Source organism: Perca fluviatilis, chromosome 2 (genome assembly GCF_010015445.1).
Source record: "Perca fluviatilis chromosome 2, GENO_Pfluv_1.0, whole genome shotgun sequence".
NCBI classification, from domain to species: Eukaryota; Metazoa; Chordata; class Actinopteri; order Perciformes; family Percidae; genus Perca; species Perca fluviatilis.
Window position 1 is genome coordinate 19,913,759 of NC_053113.1, and position 27,048 is coordinate 19,940,806.

General features: G+C 40.4%; 3 protein-coding genes across 7 annotated transcripts; 1 reads left to right on the forward strand and 2 right to left on the reverse strand.

The window, feature by feature from the left end:
- Nucleotides 1-364: 364 nt before the first annotated feature.
- Nucleotides 365-11,343, reverse strand: LOC120575221 (TRPM8 channel-associated factor homolog). Of its 5 annotated transcripts, none has more exons than XM_039825941.1 (13): nucleotides 11,244-11,343; nucleotides 9,947-10,019; nucleotides 9,000-9,663; nucleotides 8,034-8,250; nucleotides 7,461-7,752; nucleotides 5,379-5,680; nucleotides 5,106-5,280; nucleotides 4,720-4,814; nucleotides 4,092-4,302; nucleotides 3,533-3,769; nucleotides 2,363-2,586; nucleotides 2,083-2,196; nucleotides 365-1,182 (listed from the first exon to the last, which is right to left on the reverse strand). In XM_039825941.1, exons 3-13 carry the CDS (start codon nucleotides 9,644-9,646, stop codon nucleotides 940-942), a joined length of 2,757 nt encoding a protein of 918 aa, XP_039681875.1. In that variant the 5' UTR covers nucleotides 9,647-9,663; nucleotides 9,947-10,019; nucleotides 11,244-11,343; the 3' UTR covers nucleotides 365-939. The 5 variants fall into 5 exon arrangements, with proteins under 5 accessions (XP_039681875.1, XP_039681859.1, XP_039681843.1 ...); XM_039825925.1 differs by having other exon boundaries at nucleotides 9,000-9,780; XM_039825909.1 differs by lacking the exon at nucleotides 11,244-11,343 and adding an exon at nucleotides 10,958-11,075.
- Nucleotides 11,023-19,859, forward strand: LOC120575252 (polynucleotide kinase 3'-phosphatase). Its single transcript, XM_039825966.1, is given in 20 exon segments — nucleotides 11,023-11,164; nucleotides 11,330-11,475; nucleotides 12,631-12,677; nucleotides 13,185-13,463; nucleotides 13,578-13,679; nucleotides 13,681-13,875; nucleotides 14,762-14,841; nucleotides 14,933-14,990; nucleotides 15,081-15,188; nucleotides 15,278-15,349; nucleotides 15,563-15,611; nucleotides 16,314-16,384; nucleotides 16,513-16,579; nucleotides 16,582-16,604; nucleotides 16,733-16,829; nucleotides 16,920-16,981; nucleotides 17,179-17,288; nucleotides 18,703-18,790; nucleotides 18,891-18,958; nucleotides 19,231-19,859. Coding segments are annotated over 19 exon segments (1,818 nt in total). The 5' UTR covers nucleotides 11,023-11,164; nucleotides 11,330-11,354; the 3' UTR covers nucleotides 19,352-19,859.
- On the reverse strand, nucleotides 19,735-26,661 carry si:ch1073-280e3.1 (complement C2). Its single transcript, XM_039825954.1, has 19 exons — nucleotides 26,503-26,661; nucleotides 26,244-26,350; nucleotides 25,263-25,410; nucleotides 24,981-25,166; nucleotides 24,251-24,424; nucleotides 23,930-24,028; nucleotides 23,645-23,787; nucleotides 23,398-23,539; nucleotides 23,092-23,226; nucleotides 22,815-22,919; nucleotides 22,476-22,613; nucleotides 22,100-22,209; nucleotides 21,898-22,006; nucleotides 21,192-21,339; nucleotides 20,904-20,977; nucleotides 20,633-20,721; nucleotides 20,377-20,509; nucleotides 20,240-20,289; nucleotides 19,735-20,154 (listed from the first exon to the last, which is right to left on the reverse strand). The coding sequence occupies exons 1-19, from the start codon at nucleotides 26,552-26,554 to the stop codon at nucleotides 19,972-19,974; spliced, it is 2,325 nt and encodes a 774-aa protein (XP_039681888.1). The 5' UTR covers nucleotides 26,555-26,661; the 3' UTR covers nucleotides 19,735-19,971.
- Nucleotides 26,662-27,048: the final 387 nt, after the last annotated feature.

Below are 27,048 nucleotides of genomic sequence, written 5' to 3' on the forward strand. Positions count from 1 at the left end.
CAATCTCTCTACCAGATTATGTTGTCTCTCTCTCTCTTCATTTGGCTGGAGAACTACTGTCGTATGGTAGAAAAGCTCTCTCGGATGAACTGGGAGCAATTATCTAATCATCCATTAGGGGAGCTGTTTTACAATAACTGCAGGGCATAAACGATTAAAAAACAATGAAATAATTTGTTCAGGTGTATTTGCACTTTTACATTAGTATAACCTTGGAAAACTATTATTCATATTACTTCCACATTGCACTATCCACATATTTAGTTCCATATGTGAATATGGTGTATTTGACCATGTATTTAACTCTAATGTATCCCTTACTACGCTTCTCATTCATAAAAAAAAATGGACAAATTAAAAGAAGTAGCAGAGCAGTGAATTAATTGTTTATTAATGTATTTTCCATTGACAGTAAAGGGAAATATCATTGTAGTGAAGAGCTTTAGAGCAAATTATGTACCACAGTACCAGGGAAAGATGCAGCTTACTAATTCAGACATCCAAATATCAGAGATCATGTTGTTTTAACCCTGAAACAGAACCCTTTTTTTCCAACAAATTACTATAAATTAAATAATTCCCCATTGTGCTTAATGCTTCAATGTTTTTCTAACTCTTCAAAATCTTCTAAATACAAGTATAGCCCACCTGGTAACAGTTATGTTAATTTAATGACCTCTTGGTATTTTGTGTCTTTGGTTTTAAAGTATTTAACAAATACAACCCTGTTTTCAAAGGAGCTTCTGAATGTAAAAGCTGTATATATATGGTCAACTATGCAACTCCTGTTTATTCTTCAAATATTGCATGGTAAAAATACAACAAACAAAAAAAGCACAAAAAAAGTCAGTTAATTGAATTACCCACTAAATACTCAACGTCAATAATTGGCTTATTGAACCCATCTCTCTGCACTTTTAACCAGCAGCAGTCTGAAGTTCAGTCATACTGGACCATCGGGTGGTCAGTCCAGGGAGGCAGGTTGGAGAGTTTCTCCTCAGTGACTGTTTGTATGGGCCAGCCCCAGGCCTTAAAGAATCCAGCCAGGTTCATCCCCACAGTCTGGGAGAAAGTCTCAGCATACAGATTCATCTTTCCATCATTGTCACTCGGAAAGTTGCTCATCTTGTGGTAGGCAGCGAACACCTTCTTAAAGGCATCCCAACCAAACTTATCCTGGAGCTACATGGAGACAGAGGTACATGCAATAGTGAAAATTACCAGTGTTGTCTCTTGATCTTAAACATTCCAATCATTTTAGGGTTCAAACCCGAAGGGGTAGAAATGTCCAAAAACATGATTCCAGGCTTGGCAGGAAATTGGCTATAACTCATTGACCATTTGTTCAATCATTACATCTTGGTAGATATCTTCAGTCATTGTTTGGGAATAGGCCTGCCAAAGCATTTTGAAACCGATACAAAGGGGGCACCACAAATGCCAAAAACATGTATCTCTAAACCTATTGGACAGAATTTCTCCAATTTTGGTGCAACTTCTCTAGGGGTAAGTATTAACCAAAATCTGTTTCATTTTGATAGTGCATGTGGGTAGAGTCAATAACATCTTGGCTCATAAGTCAAGTTCCCTTTGAGCAACCCTGATTCATCTCAATGGAGTTCCTGAACATGTCCTGAACATACACATCAAGTTTAATTCACATCCACATCAAGCCGAGCGCAACAACTTCTCTTTAGACAGACTTTAGTATCAAATCTAGCAAAGAGGATCTTGGTGATTGGTGTCCACATGTCAAAGTGTCCTTTGGCAAGACAGTCCAGTATCTTAAATAGCAGCTCCATCGCCAATCGTGTAAAAGTGTGTGTATGAATGGGTAAATGAGAGGCCAATTATAGAGAGCTTTATCGATTACAGTAGAGAAACACTATATGAATTACTGATATCATTTTTTGGATGAATCATACTGAACATATTTTGAGTATGAGTACACGTACCTGGAATTGCAACCTGCTGCTGTATTTTGATTTGTTTTGCCTTTGTAGGAGTGCAGTTGTGTTTAATTGCTGACTTATATGTGATAAGGTTTCTCTCAAGGGTGTACATATAGTAATTCTCTCTCACCTGCATGTATGTCTCCAGGGCCACCCACATGTGCCAGTTGCTCAGTTTCTTGCCGTTCTTAGCATAGTCCTCTGCTCGTCTGTTTCGATTTTCTAAAGTCATACATGGATGAGCCTGCATAAAAGGTGAAATGATGTGATCCCAGTGAATACTTTTCTCAACAAATTAGTTGTCTTTTGTGAAATCTTTTGATATCAAAACATGTCACAATACATCTTAAGACAAGGCTTTTCTAGCCATTGGTCTAAGTTGTTTTGTCAAAAAAACGTATTTACTCCACCTGTGCTCTGTTGATACCCAGCACCTCTTCATGCACATACACTGACCATAGGTTGCAAGTGCATTCTGTGGTGTGTGATGGGAATTCCCAGCAGCCTCTCTGCTGGTTATGTCCCAGTTCATGGATGGGGCCCCACAGGCCTTCACTCCTAGCATGTTCAATGCTGACCAGCTCAGCTGCTGTGGACTTGTGTGTCATGATAGGATAACCAGCATGCATCCAACCTAGATGAAGAAAAATGAGAAAAACAGTGTTATAGCAAAAGATCTTTAGGATTCCTTATACAGAGGAGAAACCTTGTAGTATTATATATTTTAGTGGAAGGGCATGTGATCAGAGCAAAGCACAAAATGCAGGCCTCATAATAGCATGTGTTGGTACAAAACTCTATTAGAATTAGTAGTTATAAATAGTAGTATAGTACTTTTAAAAAACGTGACAAGTAAACATTTTTACATTGTCATAATGTCGTATGCACCCAATGTCATTTTTCGCCTTTTGTCAAGGAGTTAACATGGACATGTAGTTTCAGTGAATTAAAAACTCTAAATTGCCCGTGGGTAGGATAGTAAATGGTTGTCTGTCTATTTGGGAAGAAGCAGGGAAGGAACTACTACGCCCCCTTAATATCAACAGGTCCCCTGCGAAAAGGGTGGAGAACTTCAAGGGAGTCTGACCTGGGCGCTGCATATTGACTAAGTGGTGACAAAGAAAGGCAGAGGCTGTTTCACCTCAGACGCCTGAGGAAATTCCAGGTGTCTCCTCAAATACTAAGGAATTTCTACTCCTGGATCATCGAGAGCGTCCTGACAGGGAACATTATGGCCTGGTACGGAAACCGCAACAAACAGGACCCCAAGGCCCTGCAGAAATTGCAGAGCAGGGTGTCGCGAGGTGCCGGATACACCAGGCCAGCACTGAGAGGCTCAGCAGGAGCTTCTACCTTCAGGCCACTAGGATCCTAAATGATTACACTACACACCCTCATCATACACATATATTTATTATATAATGTGTTATTATTATTATTATTATTATTATTATTATTATTATTAACATTAGTTTTTAATGCATACTGTACATTGTAGGAACTGACAGGATAACATTGAACTAAAATTGTATGTTATTGATTAATTAACTAATTAATGATTGATTGATTGATTGATTTACCATGGGAAATCTGCACATCAGTAACAAAACGTTCTTTGCGAGGAAATTTGTGTGGTATGGAAGCTAGGTCAGCAATGCCCCTCATGATCTCATCCCAATGCGCTGCCAACTGATCAGGGCGATCCAGGCTCCGAACAACATCTGATGGTACAGTAAGGATGATGTTGTCAAACTCCAACTCTGCCCAGGGGGAGGGAGCTGTCCGCAGCAACAACCAATCAGCAGCTGTTGTCACACCTGAAAAGAACAAACAGGATGGATGTATTGAAAAAGAATGCAATGCATTTTTACAAGATTATTTTGTAAATTTTAGTTTAAGGTATCCTTCCATAGATTTGTAATGATCACATTCTAAAATTAAATTACTTCCCTTGAATTATTCTGGCAAGTGATGTTTGATAAGAACTAATGAGATTGCATTAGATTTTTCAAGATGTCATTACTTACACTGTCCTAAATGATAAAACCAAACCATATTTAACCCTACATGCCCTGTATACTACATGCCTGCCATTTACCCCCATGAGGATACACACACACACACTCACCACAGACTCACCAGATTTATAATATGGCGCAGGTACAGCCATCTGCACTGTGACCTTTAGCCCCTCCACTTGTGTATTGAGTGGAGCCACCAGGTAGATGAGTCCCCCCCACAGGTTCCACACTTGCATCATCTCTGAGATTATAGGAAATCGCTCATGAACACACGGTGCTCTCTTCAACACTTCTGATTGGAGATGGTCTGTTTGACAGCCTATCTGGATCTGAGGAAGACATGAAATATGTATTACTGATTGGAAGTATAGTTTTTATTATAAATAAAAGGATACAATGCTGGAAAATTGGATATGGTAATGACTGCAGTACATTCAAAGACTGAATGACCTGAGGTGACTCCTACTCCTAATTTTGCCCGAGGCCATGGGGTAAAATTAGGTTAGATTTTTTTGGGTGTGGCCTGCTGACTCTGCAGGGAATGGGCTAGACCCCCTGTGGGGGAGGGCATTGATATATTCTGGAGGCAGCCAAGTGGGGTGGACAGCACTGGTGGATGGGGTGGGAAAATGTTAGGGATGGGCCTAGTCACTGCTGGGGACAGGGGTATACATAGGGTGGGCTGGACCTCCACTAGGGGTACAAAATTAACAGAAACACAATTAACTTAATTTTGTGTACCGCACCTTCCATCCCTTGTTGACAATCTCTGCTGGAATGGAAATGTAGGTCTTCATTCCAGGAGAGAGGTAGAGACCTGTACTGATCCACTCCTCCCGTCCTGGCACACACACAGACACACACAGATACACAAACACAAACACACACACACACACACACACACACACACACACACACACACACACAGCAGCAAAGAACTGAGTCATAATTACATGTACACAATTTTTAAGACACATTTTACATTTCTACTTCTTAACATTGAGGTCTGTAGATTAATGCAGTATAATAATACAAACATTACTGAATTCAGTTGTGCACATGTCAATGAAACACAATGAATCACAAGTGTGCACATACAAGTCAAACTTATAAACAGTTCACAACAACTTACCTGCTGTGTTGGCATCAATCTGGATCTTATGGTTATAGACAACCGGCATCAATGGGTTATCCTTGATAAGTGATGGCAGGAGGGCATCAGGATCTGGGCAAATCTTATATACATGTGCCGCTACACTAAGGAGTAGGTGGTCTTTGGGACTCTTCACAGGGCTGCTTTCACACACCTTGAAAGAAAATGAATTATCGAAGATGTTGCTGATGTCAGCTTCTAGATGTTATATTGGAATGTTTTATAAAGCTTTCATGTAATTGTACTGCTCACCTGTGGCATGTCTGACTTCATCACAATGTCAGTGAGGGTGGATACGACCTGTGTATAGGAGGAGCAGTCATGAGCCTTCAATTGCAAGTAGTTAACACAGTCCTGGCCCAGCTTTGTAAGGAATTTCTCCTCCTGCTCTGTAAGTTCCTCCCCCTGGGTGACATGACCAGCGAAGCGGTGTAGAAGATGGCGGAAGTGGTAGGCGTCTTTGATGGCCTGGCTAGGCACAGGGGCCTTGTAGATACCTCCTCCGATTGTTGCCCTCAACAGGCTCAAGCCCATTGTGTTCAGGATTTTGTTTCCTGAAACACATTCCAGCAAACCTGATTTGATCAACTGTGTTTTATTGTTGGAACTATTATGTTATGTTGGGACTGGGTGGGTTATAAAAACTTTTAGATTTAAGTTTATGCAGGTCTGTTACTTATACAAAGCAGTAGCCTATTAGTGAAATATATTTTAATGTATGTTCTTTGGTGACATCACAACACCTCTTGTGCCTCGTGTGTTTGCAAAGGTAGTCATTTTCGACATTTGATGTCCTCAGTGCCTGCCTTCCTTCCTCCCCAGCTGCAGTTCTAATGATTACTGTATTTACCCTTGTTTTTATGCCTGCTGTAATTGTACAGGTCAGGACCTTATCACAGATCACCACCAGCCTATATACTGCACATTCCTTCTTTGCATTTACCAGAATGTCTTGTCTGCCCTATCGCCCGACACAGGCTTCTTGTGGTTGGTGACTTGCTAGGCCATGCCTATGGTAACACCAGCCTGAGAGCTCACTGGCTCCTAGTGAATGTCATTTGTGGGTCATTGGCTTGCCATCTTACGTTGTTCACATAAAAAGCCTGGACCTAAAAAAGCCACATTACTCTCAGTACTCTCAACCACTGTCATTTCTTTACAGTTGCACAGTGCTCTTGCATCCCCGCTGCCCAGTGATCCAACTTCCCCTTCAGCCAGTGATCATGTCTTCCTGCTGGCGAGCAGGCATTCAGACATAAACTAGTCCTATGTTAAAACCGCACAAGGGGCTGCGTTGGTGGGGGCATGTTGTTTAAGGTACTGTTGAGAAACTCTCCACAATGTCGGGTAGCCATTCTAAGCAGCAGGTTACACTGGCTTCTTGTGGTTGGTCTGCTGCTGTGGGCTTTTGGCTTGGCATCTTCAAGGCTTCACACCAACATGGAACCCCTGGACCCAAGTAAGTCATATCATTTGGGAAAGGACCATCCAATTCCCCAAGCAGACCACTCTAGTTTATCTTTGATTGCCCAGCCAGTGTGTCAGACTTCCTGCCGCTCATCACTTTGCATATGTATTATTCTTCCATTAAACCACTAGATTTGCTTTAAATGAACCAGTCAGCACCTGCTCCAGTTGTCCTGCATTTTGCACCTTCTTCTGCAGCCACTGAAGCACCAACTCTAGTGGTCATTCAGCTGGTTGCCTCTTTATGGTACAGGTAAACTCTGTCAGAACTGCTTGTTGGACAGTTGATTGCCAACGTCGGATTAGGGCATTGGCACCCACCTCACAAAGTGACTGGCCAGCTGTGCGCAGGTCCTAGCCTGCAACCCCTGCAAACTTGTCTGTCTCTGTCCGTTGCCCCCGTTTGTTCTACAGGCACAGTGGTGCTTTTCAGTAATTCGGTCCATTGGTTTCTGTGAAGCAAATTTCCCTGTTTATCTCAGCCAGCCCATCAGTTCAGTCTCCCTGGTCATCTGCAGTTGGATAATTCTAATTTAAGAGTGCCTGTACCTGGTTTCCCTGTGCTTAATCTGTATGTTCCTCCATGTAGTAATTATGTAAATGCCTGGCATCCTGTACTCTATACTGTGTTTATGACTGCAAATGTGTTTCTTACTTAGCAAAGTGGGATTCATTGTGTGGGGATCTAACGCAGAACGCAGTTTTGAGTTGTGCCTAAAATGAGTCATTGCCTAGTACAATCACACCAGAATGAGCATTTAGACAGTAGTAACTGGAATATGCTTAGCATGCATCATGTTATACTATCACGTGATAAAACTGGTTAAGTATATATAAGAAATCGTTGGTGGTGGTGCATTATCATACCTGGGAAATCTGTTAATTCATTTTGCCCAGGGTGTGTCTGTGCCCAGTACCAGGCATGTCCACCAATCAGCAGTCCTCCTCCCTCTGCAACAAAGTCTCGGATTTCCTCCGCATGATGATCACTGTACGCTGTACAAACAAATACACTCAGGTCTTTCCTGAAGTCTGTCTTCTCACATTGTAACCCTGACTTCCTGAGAACTTCGAGCGCATGATTTGGCGCTATACCAACAACTCCCTGCCGGCCTTCATCCAGCCAATGAATGGCATTTTTCCAAAATGGAGCCAGCGTCTGTGATAAAGGCAGTTATTACAAGAAAGGCAGTAGTTTATTAATCACATAATGAGCTTTGGCAGATTAGCACACATCGTACTGCAGACAACCACCTGCTGGTGGCCAAAAGGTAATATGTATCCAAATAAATAGGCAAAGTAATCATATTTACAGTCTAAATGAGATCATACGATCTGACATGAGATCTTTTATATACATACTACATTAGCAAATTCTGTGTTCTATTTGACTTATGTAGGCAGAAACTCTAAAATGAATGAGTTTATTGTAAACTCTACCTCGTGTCCCAGAAATCCTTCATGTGTAACCACAATAACCCGTCCCTGCCCATAGTAGGCTCCTGCCAGGAACGCTCGTCCATCCCCAGTGGTACCAATGGGGAAGGCTAGTGGGCCATGGACCAGAAGCTCAGAAGGTACTGCTCCACCCTGGAGGTCAAACTCTGAAACACCCTCGAGTAAGAACTCCAAGTCATCCTCAAAATCCTTTCCGATTCTGTATTTGCAAGGAGGAAAACAAAAGGAAAATAATTTTTTTTTATTGTTATTCAATATTTTTGATGGGATTATTTTGTTTTGCTATGAAAGTCTATTAAAAAACGGTATGGTAATAAGTTATGTATTATATTTACCTCTGCCAAGGTGTTTATGTTTTCGGTTGTTTTGCTTATTGGTTTGTCTGTTTGTTAACAGGATTACGGAAAAACTACTGGCCCAATTTTCATGAAACCCAATGGAAGGGTGTAGAATGGCTAAGAAAGAACCCATACATTTTGGAACGGATCCGAAACACGGGACAGATGCACAAATTATTTTCACTGTTGTTAACATTGCGAGATATGGTATTTGTGCTGCATTCATGTGGTGTTGGAATAGTCTAAAAAATTAGTTCCCGACTGGGAAGATTTACACTGCATTAAAATTGTGAGAAAGGGCATGCCTTGGTGGAGGTATGCCCTTTTACTTATTATTGGTATAGTTCTTTTTTTTCTTCTTCTTGGTGTTTGTTTTAAAAAAAAAGAATGTAGCTGCATGATACCTGCCAAAGCTTTTGATTGGAGGTGAGAAGGGTGGATGACTTGTATATACACAATATTCTCTGTCCCTGAAAATTCATTAACTCATTCGGCACCTAGAGAAATACACCACATATTCTAAAAAAATGTCAATATTAATTATTAAAATTAAATAATAAGTAGAACCTTCCTAAATGTGCAACAAAGGAGAAGTACAGTATACACTCACACTCTAGCCATCCAGGAGGATGGGATCTGTGGGTAGACAGGCAGGCACTCTACCTCCCCATAACGTTTAGAGAAGTAGATCCCTGCCACACCAGAAACCTTATTCCCCTCAAACTGAAGCAGCGTGTTCTCCGTAGGGTGATTTGCAGCCCAGTTCCACGCCTGCCCCGCAATCAGCACTCCTCCTCCAGCTTTCAGAAATGCCACCAGGTCCTTCACGTCAGCACCCAGGCTGTAGGCATCTGTCACATACACCCCCACACCCAGATTGTCACTGAAGGCCCCCACAACGTTGGCTTGGAAGCTGGATTTGCTGATTTTATCAGCAACTGCCTTGATGTTTTCGTGGACCCCCACAGACAGGTTGTCAGATCCATCTCCTCTCAGCCAGGTCAGAGCGTTCTCTACCAGAGCAGGAAACGCGGTCAGGTAGCCCTCATGACCCAGAACCACGATCCTTCCACGGCCGTACAGAGAGGCTGCCATCAGGACCTGGCCTCGGCTGTTCATTGCTAAAGGAAATGCATGGTCTCCAATTAGCACCAGGTCACTGGGAACACAGGGGCCCCGGAGGTCCAGCTCTCTCAAGCCTCTCATCACGGACATGTAGGCCCCTTCATTTTTATTTTGGATGGGCTGGTTGGACATGGTGAGATGGATCAATGCTTTGAAGATTTAAAGGGTGGAAAGCAGGATGCGGAAAAAATGGTGCAAAGTCGTTAAGCGTTAGTAAATGTGGTTAAACAGTTGCACGTAGATGTATATTGTGTCTGTTGGTTGTCCTGTGAGAAAAGAAGTTCACAGAGATTAAAACAACAAATACTGTACTACTGCTGCCTAATGTGTTACACTTTCATACAAATATATATCAAATTACAACAAAAATGTCAATTTACAATTATTATGCTACCTAAACGCTACCTAAATCTCAAAGTGATAATTTTTTACCTGAAAGTCGAGTTGTCTTTCTGTTTGTATTATCAGACAGTTTTCCAGACAGGCAATCCAGCAAGTACTCTATCTGACAGGAGAGAAGAGGGAATATAAATAGAGTAAGAACAGGATTGAGTAGCTCAGCAGAAATGATAATAGGAGGAGGGGCTTCAGTGAGATCAACCCATTGACCCAGGCTATTATCACTGCCAAGATTGAACATCAATGGATAGTATGGATGACATCACCTGTCTGTAAACATTCTCAGTGAGCAAAACCCTGGAATTATGTCGGTGTAAGTCAATATTTGTGAATGTTGGGAGCACAACATAACATTGTGGCTGTAAAATATAAAACCAATAAGGACATCTGTGTTTTAGTTTCTTAAAGAAACGTATGATGACTATTATAACGATTAATTAAATAATAGTTCAAGTGTATTACATTTTGTTTTTGTAAACACCAGAATCCCCACTTTAAGTTCTAGTGTCTATGTTGTGTGGGCCTGTCCCAATATTTTTTACTTGTAAATAAAAAGTTATAAAACAATCTGATGTAAAAAGCCTACTTCTATGATAATAAGCAAACCACATTACACGTCTAATAACAAGGTTTTCTTCAACCAACTAGGCTGAATGAGTTACACAACCTGGCCACCCTGTAATGAAGAAAATAGGTTACAGACAGTAGCCTATATCAATCAAAACATCTAGGCCTGACGTCATCATTAACAGACGGATAATAGAAGGATAGAAGGATAATAAATAAGGAAAGACGACGAACACGTATTGTTTTCCTAATTAGACAAATGTATGCGCATACAAGCATTTAGCCCAAACAGGTCATATTGTCCTATTTTCTCCGTGTGTCAATTTTCTTTTTTGACTCTTGTCCAACGGAGAAGCTCGGGTAGGTTTACTGTTCTGCGCAACATTCAAAAGAGAAACTTCTTAAAATGTAGGCTACAGTAGCCTAATAGCATTTTTGTATTACCAAAAAAGAAATTGATGAAAAAGTCTACTTTACCATGCGGACGTGGCTTTCCGTGAAATTACTTTACATTATGAATCAACAAATCAAGCATTATACGACTATGCTAGTACTGAAATCCCGGAAAAGTAACTAATGACTAATGAGTGGAAGCTTGAAAGGGAGTACGTTTCTACACGAGCGTATTTTTCTGATGGACCGTGGGTACGGTACACTCTGCTAAAATGTAAAAAGCCCCCTCCGGTTAGTATTTGTTTTTACTGCGTTTCTACAACCAACTCAGATACAAATAAGTTGTGGCAAAAGTATTAACGTTACATACTTGTTATATACGAAGCCACCTTCGTGCGATAAGTGTTTCGGTTCATAATTGTATTAAACGAGTGGTTCACAAACACACACAAACAGGCTGCTGTGGTGGTCGCTCGCTCAGATGTCGTGTACGCTGGTTAGCCCCTCCGGAGCTCGGCTCCCCCTGGAGAACGGACGAGCTGTGATTCTGGGCCGGGGTCCGGACACTGGCGTCACCGACAAGAAATGCTCCAGGCACCAGGGTGAGGGAAATTTCGACATAAATACATTGGTGCTTTTCGTGACAATGCACACGCGCGTCATTTACTGTTGAAGAATATACCAAGAGACCCCCCATGCGAGACCCTTGTAGTTTGCAAAATGTACTATTTAGTAATTTAGTATTTAGTTAAGTATTCTGATAGTAATAGTTAAATATAAATGCAAGGCCCTGGTGGTTTGGTGTCAGTGTTGAGCAGGAACAACGTTTAAATAAGTTGCTGAGTGTTAAAAACTGTTAGGACTATTTATTTTTTGTTTGAGATGGACTGATCAATAAGTAACTTTTACACAGCATGAGACATACTGTTTCTTATAGCCGTAAACCTTAATAGATCTTACATAGAGAGACATATAAATTTGTTGGGAGAGAAAGATTAATTAACAACTTTAGTGCTTCATTCTCTTGATTACAGAATTTAAAGGAGTTGTTGATGTCAAGAGCTGAAATGACTAGTGGATGGATGAATTGATTAAATCGTTAGACATAAAACTGGCAACTATTTTGATAATTGAATAATAATTTGAGTCGCTTCTCAAGTAAAAATGAAAACATTGGCAGTTCAGGCTTCTTAATCTTGGAATTTGCTGCTTTTCTCTGTTTCATACCATTGTATCTTTGGGTTTTGGACTGTTGGCCGGCTAAAAAAAAAAAAATTGCAATGGACATGTTTAACTGTTAGAGACAAAATGATTACTCAAGAAGAAAAAAAAACAGGCGGAGTAATCATTAATACAATAATTGTTTGCTGCAGCTCTAAATGTCATTTTTGTTGCTGTGCATAAAATACATAAAGATAAAATGCAGAAAATAAGAAACAGGGATAGAATTGGTGTCATATCTTTGTAGGCCACAATAACTGTATATTGGGCTGCAATTATTTTCATTATTTATTAATCGGACAACGTTTTTCTCGATTAGTCATCTGGTCTGTAAAATGTCAGAAAGACAAATCTTAAATGTGCAAATTCCTTTATTTTGCATTGATGCTTAAAAAGTGACTTGAGCCATTACATAATCAGAAAAGTTGTAGATTGTTTGAGTAATCGTTTCAGTTCTAAATGACTATCCAAGTATGTGTGTGCATGTGCCCGTGAGTAAGTAGAGGTGGTAATAATTCTTCTTTTGTTTCTTACAGTGAAGGTGGTGGCTTGCTTTGCAGACCAGGATGTGGTTGTTACTCAGGTATAAAAAGAAACACTTTTAAGCCCCACGTCACAGTTTATAATTCAGTTTGTCTTTCTGTGAAGCTGTCAGGCTAGAAAAACACCACTGCCGGACACACCCGACAAACATTCAACTTGTATTTATCCTCGAGACACAACACTAGAAAGAGTTGATATTTGGCACCACACGTGACATAGCTGATGTTTTAGCTATGTCATTATGTCTGTAAACCTAGTCTATATCGACAATGTTTCATCTTCGGGAAACATCCTCCGAGCCAGAACCAACAATGAAATTATATTTATAAATATATTCTTTTACCTAACTAAAATTCTCAGCACACACTAGACAGCCATTTTAATTCCAGAGCATGCCTCCCTACGTGCCCATGTTCACTGAAAATCTGATAACAGCACAGCTTTATCTTTACTGCCTAGACACACACTGGTTATCTAACATCCTATAAACTCTCTGTATATGTAAAAAGGCTACAGTCCAATGTCCATACATTATTTTCTTCCACAGCTGGGTCCCAATCCCAGTTTCCTGAATGGTGAGAAGCTGGGCCGGAGCCAGTCTGGTAGACTCACCCATGGAGGCACCCTCTTCCTAGTTAACCAGAGCCACCCATTTAAACTGCTCTACTCCCTGAGCTCAAATGGATCCGCCTCCAGCACTGCACAGAAAGGACAAAAAGCCACAGATAAGACAAAAGGAGGGAGAAACGGGAAAGAAAAAGAGGCACAGTTGAGTCCAGAACCCAAGCGCAGTATAAAGGATTTCTTTTCTACATCTCCAATGAAGGTATCACATTTGTTTGGTCATTGTGTTTGAACCTATTTAGTGAAGATATTTATCAAGAGACCTTGATGTCAAACAACAACAAAAATAATAGAGTATTTTTATTTTTCTGTCTAGTCATCTAAAAGACGGCTGAGCCCAGAGAGCGAAAACCCTGAGGTGAAGCGCCAACGAAGAGACAAGGAGGCCTCCGACAGACAAATGAAGGAAGAGGAAGAGGGAGGCGGAGGAAAAAATGGCAGAGGAAAGGCTCAAGCAGCTGCAGGAGTTGGCAGAGAAGTCTATAACACAGAGGAGTAATAGCACCCAGCCTTCATCATCTTCATCCTCTTCAAAGGGCTGTCTAAAGAGCAGCTGGCAGCAGATCAGCAACCTGATGCTTTACACTGCTGCTGGTGTCAAAGGGAGTGACAAGGTGGGAACTGTTTCAATAGAACAGCTTTATGTATTCATTTATTAATGTTTCAGTGTCTGAGGTCAGAGAATTACACAGTATTGTGGTAGGCAACTAGATTTTGCAACGTAATCATTTTAAGTGAAATTTAGGCCTCACAATGAAATATAATTATGGTAATTGTAAATGTAATTGCAAAAATATGTAGAGGTACAGTTGTCAGTGCTATTGTAAAAAAGGACTCCCAACCCTTGAGGACCTAATATGACATCACGTTTTCCCCAAATGCATTTCTGCCACAGCAGATCCATTAACGATTAGTCGATTCATTGAATAGTTAAGCAAAAGAAAATCTATTAAGTGGGTAAGTCATTTTTCAAGCAAAAATGACGATGATGTCACTCATTCCATCATATTAAGTATTAACATGCCCTGCTTTTCACTGTTTAATATTATTGTTAACTGAATACCTTTGACTTTTGGACTGGTTGTAAAAAACAAGACATTTAAATACAAAAACTGACATTTCTGTTTTACTACTTTTTGATATTTTACATGAGTAAAATAAACAGATTAATAAATACTAAATCATTTATTTTTAATAAAATTAATAAAAAAATATAATGAAATAATTGTTTGCAGCTTTAATTTTGGTTGTTGAGTTTGGTTTGGCATCAGTCACAGGAAGTGACAAAATAAAACCAACAGTCGCATTGAAAAGTGCTTCTTCAAAACGCAGGTCCTCTGACGAGTGTTAGATAATTTCTTATTCTTGTTAATGTAGTTTTTCATATAAACACAAAAGTGCTGTAATGGGGTTTCCTAATATCGCCTTACATGATTTCTGGTAAGAACATGCAGCTAATGTGTAAATGCCTGAACATTTCCTCTTCTTGTCGTTCTCCAGATTGCTGGGTTTGACATAGATGGCTGCATCATCACTACAAAGTCTGGGAAAGTCTTTCCCACTGCGCCAGATGACTGGAAGTATGTCTACACCCCTGAACATTACTTTTCAAAGGGTTTATCTCATGTTATTGTTTGTCGTAATATTTATGTTTGTGTGTTCAATTAACAGGATTCTGTATCCTGAAATTCAGCCCAGGCTGACCAACTTGTTCAAGAAAGGCTACAAGGTGAGGAAGAGCAACATGCAACAATAGAAAATGAACGCCTGTGAAATAGGACACTGGATTTCCTAGTCTACCCTGGCTCTCTTCCAACAGGTGGTGTTCTTCACCAACCAGATGGGGATCGCTAAAGGCAAACTGAGACCAGAAGTCTTCAAGTCTAAAGTGGAGGACATCCTCAACACGCTGCAGCTACCTGTGCAGGTTAGTCATGTAATGGCCTAACTCTCACTTTTCTCCTAATTATTGTACAAAACCCCCCCAGATGTTTGTATCCCTACCTTTCGTTACAGGTGTTTGTAGCAACCGGACCTGGTATCTACAGGAAACCAGTGATGGGAATGTGGAATCACTTGTGTGACAAGGTAAACACACACCCATATTGTTTTTGAACAACACCTCATACACGGTATTTGCACTGAGGCAGAACCAAGTGTGGTCACTGCACGCTAATCAATATGAGTCATAGGAGCCGCCCTTTTATCTCTCCTCACAGCATTGATGCCTTTGCATGTTTGACAATAAACCGTCTATTCTACTTTTAACTGTGAGTGTCTTTGCTTGTGTTTACTGCTCAGGCGAATGAGGGCATGACTGTGGACAAGACACAGAGTTTTTATGTCGGAGGTGAGTGAGGTTGGGTGTTAAGTGGTGTTGCCAAAGTGATAAACATCCCATGCTTACAGGTGTGTTTTTTCTCACGTGTCCTTTGGAAAACCAAACATTTAATTCAATGCTATTTTCCTAAACCCCAAAAAGATCCCATATCCTAACCATGGCCCAAACAACCTGAAATCTCCACCAATTATAATCCTCAATGCTTATTACTAGACCTAAACCTAACTATAAACCCAATATGATTCCTTGGTCTAAACCGAACCCCAAGCCCAGAAATGATCTAGAACACGTGTCAAACTCAAGGCCCACGGGCCAAATCCGGCTCCTCGCAGATTATGATCCGGCCCACATATCAATTTAGGTTCACAATACATTTTGGCCCACCTAGTTTTTGTCGCTTTTTCTGACGTTGTCATTTTTTTTTGACGATTTTTTAACTTTTTCCGACATTTTGGGGCGCTTTTTTTTCTATGGTGGCTGAGGAACTTTTTCCTGACTTATTTAGGACTTTATGTTGACCAAACTGTAAGTGAGACTATATGACACATGCAATAATACAGTCAAAGATATTTGACTTTTTTGATTAAATAAAAGCATATCAATAAACTAAACATGTCTGGCCCTTGATGTGATTCTCATTTTCCAGTGTGGCAGAAGTACAAGAGCACATACACATACACACAGAGCTTCTGACTTTACCTTTGTGCACAGACGCTGCAGGTCGGCCAGAGAACTGGGCTCCAGGGAGGAAGAAGAAGGATTTCTCCTGCAGTGACCGACTGGTAAGACCTAAGATTTATTTACTTTTATTTTTAGGAGGGGGGCTCCTTTCTTGACTTGTTTTGTGTGTGTCATCCTAAATGTCACTGAAAAGGCCAGGTAAATAAGTGTGACTCACTTGTTTTCCTAGTTTGCTCTGAACATTGGGTTGCAGTTCCACACCCCAGAGGAGTACTTCCTGGGCTGGAAGAGCGCCCCTTCAGCCTGCCTAATTTTGACCCTGTGAGTATAATGAACATATCTCCTGTGTACTGTGTTTTTTCTTTTTCTTCCTACAGTGTATGAGAAACATTTGTGGGTTTGGTTTGTGTCTGTGTTTTTGTTAATATTTTCTTAATGTGAACTTCTAGAGGAAGATTGACTCCACTGCAAGACTGTACGACCCACCGTCTGCCTCTCTCACCTCCAGCAAGACAGAAGTCATTGTTGCCGTGGGTTTCCCTGCATGTAAGAGAAAAAGGACAGTGTGTCACCTTTTCTGTTCTCCCCTTCCACCAGCACCAATCTGATCTTGTTCCCTTGACCCTTTCTTCTCAGCTGGTAAATCCACATTCTTCCACACCCATGTCATTCCAAAAGGCTATGTGTACGTTAACAGGGTGAGTGGCTTTTAATGAACAGTTGTTGAGTTTTTGGTTTATTTTGATGTTTGCTACCCTGCTTTTACATTTTATACATCCGCTTTTAACTGTTGTAAAGAATGTATTATGAGCATTGTGATATCCATATATCATTGGGCCCTTTCCTTAAAGTCTTCCGTGACATGTGACCGACTTCATGTTTTGTTTCGCGTCAGGACACACTCGGTTCATGGCAGAACTGTGTGTCGGCATGTGAGCGTGCTCTGAAAGAAGGCCGCAGTGTCGCCGTGGACAACACCAACCCAGACCCAGAGTCTCGCAAACGGTAAAGCACAACTGAAACTCCAAACCAAATTTTGACAAAACTCCTGGCAAAAAGGATTCAAGCTCACTGCATTATTATTAGCTCAGTATAACAGCCGGTTTAAATGGGCTGATGGGCTGTAGCAACAGAATGTATTGCTATATTCCACTATTGCTTCTTTTCTTTTTGGAAAACTGTTTTAATTCACAGATATCAGTTTCTGCTATGATGTGACAATCTATCCACTCTGCCTGGTAACTACAATTACAATGGGGCAGTAACTGATATAACTATATATATCAAAAAAGCAGTTATCATGCACCACAGATTTGTTACCTAGTAACTGTATTTATTTCAGTTACTGGATGTATCCCTCTCTCCTCCGCCACAAACTCAGAAAACAGAGATACAACAAAAGCAGAGATAGTAAAAGAAGTTGTAAATCAAGAAACAACCCTGCATTCCTTATTTCATAGCAAAGAGCACAACACCCTTTTTAGTGTAGAGAAATGTCATTGTGTTAAAATGTCATAGTTAAACAAATAGCTGAACTGTTTCCATGTTAATGTGACTAGCCAAAATGCACTTACACTTGATGACAAATGTAAGTGATTTAATGACTTAATCACACTTTAACATTAGTAAATATTTTTAGAATAATTTACATTATCAAATAATAGACAGGGTTAGGGTTAGCCACTGAAGATATATCAAAGTTCATTTTACTTGAGAACCCAACAAGGAGGCAGTTTCAGCACTACAGAATAGTACAGACAATGACCTAACGAAAAGCTCTCTACAGCTGCTTTTTATAATAAATGTAATTAATGATGATACACAGTAGATGTCGTCAATTGTTATCTTGTCAGAGTCGATGACGTCTCCCCTGTCTGGTCTGGGAGGGCATGTATGCCCTCAGGAACACACCGTGCTTAGACAAGGACACACAGTCTCCATGTTATCTTGTTTAGAGTATTCAGTATAATATTATTCTAACAGTTTAATAATAACAAGAGAGAAAGTATGTAAATCAAAATTTCCCTAACAATATTAAAAGACTTTTACCCTGTAGAAAACAAATGCTTGGAATTATCATTTTTAATATTGCATGTCATGATCCTGATCTTCATTATGTCATTGCTTTTGAAATATTTTGGCCCATGTTAATCTCCTCTACACCCTTTAACCTGGTTCAAACCCAGCAGTATATTGCACAGTGACATTGCAAGTTAACTATGTTCCCTTCATTGCCAACGTTTTAGCCTTTTTCTAAAGGAATCTTACTAAATGGTTGTATTTTAGAATGTGGGTACTGATCATATGCTGCTCTTGCTGTATTTTGTGCTATGACTATATTCCTGCCTGCTGCTTGTATGTGCATTTATTTACTTACGTACTTTGTTTGTGTAACCAGTGTTGTGTGTGTATTTTCCAGATATGTGGATGTAGCCAAGGCAGCCGGAGTGCCGTGTCGCTGTTTCCACTTCTCAGCCTCTCTGGAGCAAGCCAAACACAACAACAAAGTATGAATCTCCTCTCCAAACTGTCACTCTTCACCCTTTGGTTTGGTTTATCCTGGCTGGTGTTGGCAAGTGTTTTTTAATGCATTATTCTTGTTCCCAGTTCCGTGAGATGGCTCCATCAGACAGCAAACACGTCAAGGTCAATGACATGATTTTCCACAGCTACAAGTTAGTGATATTGGCCTTTCTTCTCACACTCTTAACAGTTATAAAACACATTTATTTTTTTGTGCCATAAAGCCCAAACTAAATGCACGCCACTAATGTGCTTTAGTTTTTATTTTAATACATTTTCAGAAGCTTTTGTTTTGTCCTTGTTACTTGTCACTATGTTAAAATGAAAGTCTGACACAGTGGGTTTTGAGAACTGGTAATAAAATCACTTATTACTAATAGCTTTGTTACTGACCACTGTAATCTGTCTCTCTCTCTCTGGACAGGAAACACTTTGTGGCTCCTGCTCTTCCTGAGGGATTGTCCGAGATCCTCCAGATCCACTTTGTGCCGAACTTTAAAGACAGCCAATCAGAAACCCTGTACCGGCAGTTTTCTGAGGGCTGATAGGACAGCTGGCTTCATAACACCTTTGACTTTCACATTCTCACTGACACAAAAAAGAATACAGATGACAGCCAGTGAAGCAGATGAGGTGTGAGATCCACACAAGCAACAAGCAACAGTCATAGACAAACACACCAAGTTAGTCAGTAGACACAGCTGAGACAGCTGATGGGACTGTCTGGGCTACCCACTGACATCTGTGCAGTACTTTTATGTCCTAGCTTATATGCATACTGTATGGCTAATGGCCTCTAACTAGAACAAGTGATGTTAACTAGACTTGCATTAAAATAGGTGTGTTATCAAACAACTCAAAGTATCCATATGAAAGTAATGCGTCATGCATGTTGCACATGTTGAGTTTAGAAAGAATACAGTGTGAGAACAAGAAGAATTACTTTTTATGTTGTGTATGACAAAGCATCTTCCTTTACAAGTGTGTTTACTGCACCACAGCTATAAAAATCAACAGTATCCATTTGACAATAAAGCTTTAGAAAACACTTGATATTACTGTGTATGATTGTCTATGATTATTTCCACTTGTGCTCTATTGCATTCTGCATTAAGTCATTGTGGCTTAACCTAAGCAGTTCTCAGCTGATTGATTATGGATGTTCTCAGTCGATCTCAGACAGGAACTGGATCTCCCCACCCAGGTGCTCTTTAAGCCACGGCATTATCTTGAACAGGTCGATGTGAAAGTCTCGAGCATCAGGAGGCGGCTTGTCGCTGCTGTATTTTCTCAGAGCTGAGTTGACTGGGTCACACACGTCCGTGGTGCCCCAGCTCACAACTCCCACCTGGAGATGAAAGCGGGAGAAATGTCCACATGATGCTGACTGCAAAGTTTGTAATGAGGCTTTTTCTTTTAAGTGAGAAACTCACCTGAAAGTAGCGATTTCTTTTTTGCAGAAACAAGGATCCACCAGAGTCACCTATACAAAAAGACAACATGTAATTCATGTGAATCCCGTGTTATTCAAACTGTGTTGGATATAATACAGTAAGTGTAGAGTCCAGACCTTTACAGGTGATTGCGTATTTGTGTGCTGAGGATCCCCCCGAACAGAGGAATCTGTCAGGTACATACTCATCCAAAGTTACATCTGTGGGCTCTTTGAGTGTTTGCCTGGCCTTCTCCACACAGCTAGGCCTCTGCAGACAGCAAATTAGTTACAGTGCAACACTCTTATAACAAATACACCTATTTACTCCATGTTATTGAGTGTCAGCATGAATGAAGCCCGCAGTCTGTAAATCCCATCAGCCCTCACTCACTTGACTCTCTTGAATATGTGTTTGTTTCCTTTGAGAGTTCTTATGGATGAAAAAGGCAGGAGTCTCCTGGTGCGGTAGTAGCTCATCCCCTGTAAACACACGTACATTTTACTGAGAATACATGAGAATTTATTCAGGATGTTTTAGTCTGAATTCTATGTTGTAATATATTATTAACACTATGTTAACTGGGAACATTTTTAAATAGTCCTTGCATACTCTTAATAATGTAAATGCATTTGCAGAGTGTAAAGGTCAAAAGGTCCCATACTGTGCTGCTGACAGGTGGAGTTGACTCTTTTCATGGCTCGGCTGGCTGGTACAGTACATGGCAAGCAGATAGGTCTGTTGTACGACATACAGTATACACACACTCAACACTGATGTCCAAGAACATTTATGTAAAAAGTGTTATCCCTTTTCTAAGATACACAAGGGCTGGAAATAAAAACCCAACCTTTTCATGACAAAACAAATTTTTTTTTTAGGCTTTAAAATCAGTGCCTTTGAGTTTAGCTCTTTGTTTAGATGCAACCCTGGTGGAATCTTTTCTACTTACCTGGCTTTCCAGGAGAGTGGGATACTCTTGTTCACCTGTACCAGAGCTACATCGTAGTCATAGAACTCTGATACATTTCTGTGTTTGAGTGCCCTAGTGTTGTACTTTGGGTGCATGATTACCCTCTTGGGAACCAATGAGCCCGCACCTGGGAACCAAAGAGGATGGTTAATAGAAAGCACTAATCTAGACTGGATGTTTGCTACAATATAGTAGATAACTAAGTGAGGTGAGGAAGGCACTACTATTTTTTGCTTTGTTAATGCTTTGATTCCTAAAAGAATAACTTATGTGAGTATTATTGCGCAAAAAAAGCCTTAATAACCTTCAGCACATTCTAATTCAGGTGGTCTGAGAGAACAAAGGCTTCTGCACCTCCTCTTGGCTCTGTTTTCAGGCTTTAGACAATCTAGCCTGTGACGGGAGACTTTCGGCTAATCACGTCATTTCAAAAAGATGGCGTTCTTAGTGGTTGTTCTACAAATGCTGATGTGCATGGCTGTCCTTGTGTACCCATATACTCGTACAGGTTACTGTATAAAGCGCATGGATATGACCTAGCTCGTCTGGTGGGAGGGGCTTAAGACAGCAAGGGGAGAGCTGCAGGAGGAGGGCTGTCTTTTTTTAATTGTGGCGTGTGTTTTTGTTGCCTTTTCCAGATAACTGCCTACCCCAGCTTTAAAGTCCAAAACCTTCTGACACTGACCGTGACGTATCTCCACCTGCTGAGGGACTTCTGTGCTCGCTCTGGCAAAGCAGTGAGCAGCTGTCAGCACCCAGTTCTGGCTCACAATGGATCCAACACACGGCGTAGCCTATAGAAGAGGAAAGTGTTAATGTGTGAAGATCCAGTCTAAAATATCAAACAGATGAAAATAAGAATCTCCATTAAGATTTTAGTGAACCACCTTTGTGGCCTTTGTGTCCGGTTTCAGAGTGACGTGCCAGGGTCTCGTGTAGGCTGAATTATCCTCCACCATTTCCTGAGCTACCCCACACATCGTCACACCCTTGTCACCTGTATTATGAAGCATTTTAATAGTTATGCTTGTGAACTTTTAATATGCAACTTAACTTTTAAATCCAGTGTGAAATGTTCACAGTTTTGTACTTTCAGGTTCATTTAAAAAAAAAAAAAAATTGTTTTGGCTGCCATTCTAAAAAACAAAAAACACACAGGTTCAAGTCTTTTGTATTCTCAAAATTCAATTTTCTGCTGGCATATTGACAGTTGAAGTCAGAAAGCACACACTTATGTCCTAGAATTGAGAGTGATCTACTTACTAATGATGCTGTTGAACATCTGTCCCAGTATTTCAAAGTTTTTCAAAACGAAGATGTGCTCCTCACCACGTTTTTGTGAGGCTAAAGAGTTCAACTCATCTTTCTTCACTTCATTCCCAATACCAAATACATAGACATCTGAAATCACACAGATGAAATAAGTTATACTGTATATGTGCAAAGGCAACCATTTATACACACATTAAACACACTAAACAAGCTTTGCCTTGCATGTCTGATTTATGATTGCAATCAGTGGAAGTAATTATATGGTGTCCACAATATACCATATACTGTGCATTAAAACATTTAATCAAATCTTTTTTTTTATCTTGATACCCAGCATTGTTTCATCTGTGTGATCGCGGGATGTGTTGTGGTAGCCCAGCAGATTCCGGATCTTGGCCAGAGCAATCTGAGGCTTGTTGCCTGTGTTGGAGTAACCTGCAGGCAGAAAGACACAAAGAGGGAATGAACTCCTACAGTTTACCCTGAGGATAATCTTCTTATGTTCCTTTTTTTCAAAAAAAATACCTCTAATGAGTTGTAAATGATTATAATGAGCAAACTCATGCTTTTTCAGCATGAGTTTGTGAGATATATTGTGTTTTTTTACCATCTGTTTCTATGATGATGATGTTCTGAGTCTCATTAAAATGGTTCTTGGCGCTGTTTTGCTTCAAGAAGCTGATCACCTCACTGACACGGTGCAGGGCAGCGTGGAGGTTGGTGCCCGTCTTGCGCCCATGGCCTGCAGGTGAACAGATGCAAAATATGAGACAATTGAAAAAGTAAATTGATAAATAATTTTACTAACTAATAAACACATTAGTGCATCATGGTCATAACGTGCTGTACTTGATAATATCACACCAGATGAATTAAAAAGATATGAATACTGTGATAACAAGCCCAGTCCTACTATTGTAGTTAAACTGCTCCAGATTCCATATGACGTTGTCGATGCTACCACTTATACCCGAGTCTGTGATGTCAACAATGTCTTTAGCCTCGGTGGCAAATGACACCACGTGAAATTTGAGCTGTACCTCGTAGCTGTCCAACTAGAAGGAGAATGAAGAAGAAATGTATGTTTTTTTACACCCGCTTAGACAAGACGACAAATTAGTACACCAATGTTGAATCAAGTAAGCTCATGTGGCACAGACCTTTCTGATGAGAGCAATGGTGGCACTCCTGGATAATTCAAAGTCCTTCTTTTCGATGCTTCCTGATGTGTCCAGTAAAATGTAGACATTCATACGACTGCCTTCAGCCACACGAAACGTTCTGCCAAAGGACATATCTCCACCTTACACACACACACACACACACACAAGTATTTTCTTTTAATTACAGTTAAATTCAGCAAGTTGCTCCTTAAGTGTATGCACCTGAAATGTAATGTTGTTTATGCCCTGCCAAATGTTGAAGCAGAAATAAGTTATGCCCACCTTTCTTTTTGGAGTCTGGTGAGAGTACATCCATGACTCCTGCAAGTGACCCCGCCATGGCTGCTGCCACAACACTGGGGGAGTCAAAGGTATTTGGGCCTGCAGTAAAGGACAAAGATATCATGGATGTACATGTAAAATAATATTTCACCATGTGCTGTTCTGGCACTGATTTGATGCCCAATTGCTATAGGTCTTTTTTGTAAAAAAATAAAATAAAAAAAGAATCCTCTGTTGTTTTATGTAAAGGAAATCACCTACATCTAAAACTGTGATTACAACTGTGCACTTATGGTATGTTTAAAAAACGCTACTCTGCACCTTGGCACCGTGGTGTTGAACCGCTCCACTCCCTGCTCTCCAGGCAAACCCTTTCAGCCGACCCAAGAAGATCCAGACCAACCTGACACCGGTAGATCACCTCCTCTCCTGTGTGAAACCGGCCTGCTGTTCTCAGGGCCCCGGGTGGGATCCCTGGGTCACTACAGTCGTCAGCTGCAGAAGGGCAAGTAGAGGAGACAAAATATGCAACGATAGTTCATTTTCAAGGTTATAACCATTCTTAAAAAGGATATAGGTGTTTGTCCAGAATATAACTTGATTTGCGAAAGATTATGTAATACTTTGAAATGTTTCACGAAGGCATTTAATTTATTTAATTTTAATCAAAAACACATGACTTATGTGTTAAATTATTGAATTATAAAGTTAATTGCAACATTTGGTCAGTGACCTGTTTTGTGTCAGAGTAACCACGGTAAACTGCTGTATAAAATCTATTTGCAGGGATCATTTATATGTTTTCATCCAAAGCTGCTTTAAATGTAAACCTCAGTAAGTATGGGCTTAGTCAGTGCATGCTGCTCACTGTACCACAGGCTAAAATACACTTGCTGAACTGGGCTCAGGGCCTCATGTAAGTGGATATTCTCAGTTATTCTCTATTGCAATGATGTAAGAGGGGAAATACAGTCATGTATTGTACATAGGGTGATCATACTCATGATGTATGCTTGATCATGAGCAAGGTTTTAATGTTGTCCGTCCTTACCATGGTTGTCACAGACGGGAGTGGTTCCTGTCCACTCCCCAGAGAGGGTGCAGTTCCTCTGGGCGGACCCATACAGGGTGAACCCTTCCTGGCAGGAGAAGCTCTGCGTTGTCCCAACACGGGACCACTGGTCCCTGGGCCAGAAGTCACCATGATCCAGTTGGAGCTGAGCCGGACACAACACATCTAGGAGCAGGAGAGAGGTGGAAAAGAGGATGCAGGATAGCCAAGAGTACTTTGGTGTACATGTGACATTGAATGCATCATCATCCAAACCATTACCTTTGCATGTGGCCCGTGACATCAGTCTGCCAGTGGTTAATCTCATGGGCGACCACTCCCCGTCAGCACTGCAGAGCCTGTGGCTGACAGGGTAAGGGTATCGGCCCGGGCCGCAGTGATAGGTCAGCATGCTGCCTTCCAGCCCCCCCTGTATAGGAAACACGTGGTCACATCTGGAGCTACATTAACATGAAGCTTTACAGTAAAGAGATGCTTGATTTGTTTCACTTTTAAGACCTAGTTCCTTTTTATCTTGATCGGAAAATAACCCCCCTAAGACACTTTGACCTCCATGTATGATTTATAGAAGATAATATATTTTTTACCTGATCGTTTTCTCATTGTTTCTTACATATCACATTCTTTTTTTACCATCCTTCATTTTGCCTATTTTCTGTCCCTGTACTCCTTGCTGATTGAACACCTTGTACCCTCTGTTTTGCAGTGTTTTACATTTCTTTTAGCCTGTTAGAATGAAATTATATTATTATACATGAATTTGTTGCATACATCAATGCAGCAAAGCTAAAACAAATTTGAATACACGCTCATATCTTTCGATTTGGTGTTAAATGTGACCTCTTGGCCTTTTACCTAACACTCTCATTCTGAGTGAAGTCAATTAAAAGGTATATTAACTTTTACAATAAAGCTGCAACTAACGATTATTTTCACTGTGCATTAATCTGACAACTATCCTGATCATTACATTATTGTGTGGTTTTAGATAGATACCCATTGCAAATTTACAAAAAGGTAAATATTTGTTTTGTCTGACCAACAATCCAAAAACCAAGAAGTTATTACATTTAAAATGATAAAAGAGAGCTGAGCAGCAGCCCCTCATTTTAGAGAAGCTGAAACAGAATGTTTGGTGTTTTAAGAAAAATAATCGATACGCCTAATTGTTTATTAATGATTAAAAATAATGACATTTTAATATAATCAACTTATAATTTCAGCTCACTTTATTGTTTTTACCTGTGAGTAGGTGACATGTCCACCTTTGATGCTCTCTGTGGTTGAGCAGTTCAGAGGCTGTGGGTCCTCGTATGTTTCATCTTCATAATTATAGTCCTGCGGAGACACTGGAACACAAACAGTGAAAGTGTTGGTGATAAGCATGCGCGCACAAGCAAAAAGGGTACACATACACATGCGTCAACAAAGCCATATGGTTTCAATTCATATGAATTTGATATAATCATACTCAAATGTACAGTAAAATTGAAATGCTCACCCTCCTGGACAGAGGTGAAGAGTAGGATCCATAGTATGGGTTTGACATACATGACCAGAGTCTGTATCAGTGGTATTTGTGTCTTTGAGTGACAGAAAACAAAGCGAGAGTGTCTGTATCAACCTGCAGTCAGCTGCTTTATTTGATGACTGATTACCCATTAACACAGCAGCACCAAACAGGGAAGCAGGGATTGAGCAATTTAGGGCAGAACACAGACTTTTACTTTTTACTTACTTTCGCTTTTTGGTTGCATTAGTTTTATCTGCGTCTCTTGTTTTAGGATTCTGTGAAGTCTAGGGGTGCCATTTTTACATTACTTATTAACTTGATGCCAAGAGTGGCCTCAAAAGAAGCTGCTCCAAAGCTTATACATTAAATCTATTAGGACACTCAACTGCAATGCCATAAGCCAGCTTTGGGAAACTAATGCAATTTCAAATCTTACAATCTCTTTAGCACCTTTTGCTATTATTCCCCATTCCCAAACCTAACTGAACCCTAACACTGTTGTTGTTTTGATGCCTAAGAAGTGTGTGTAGTGCT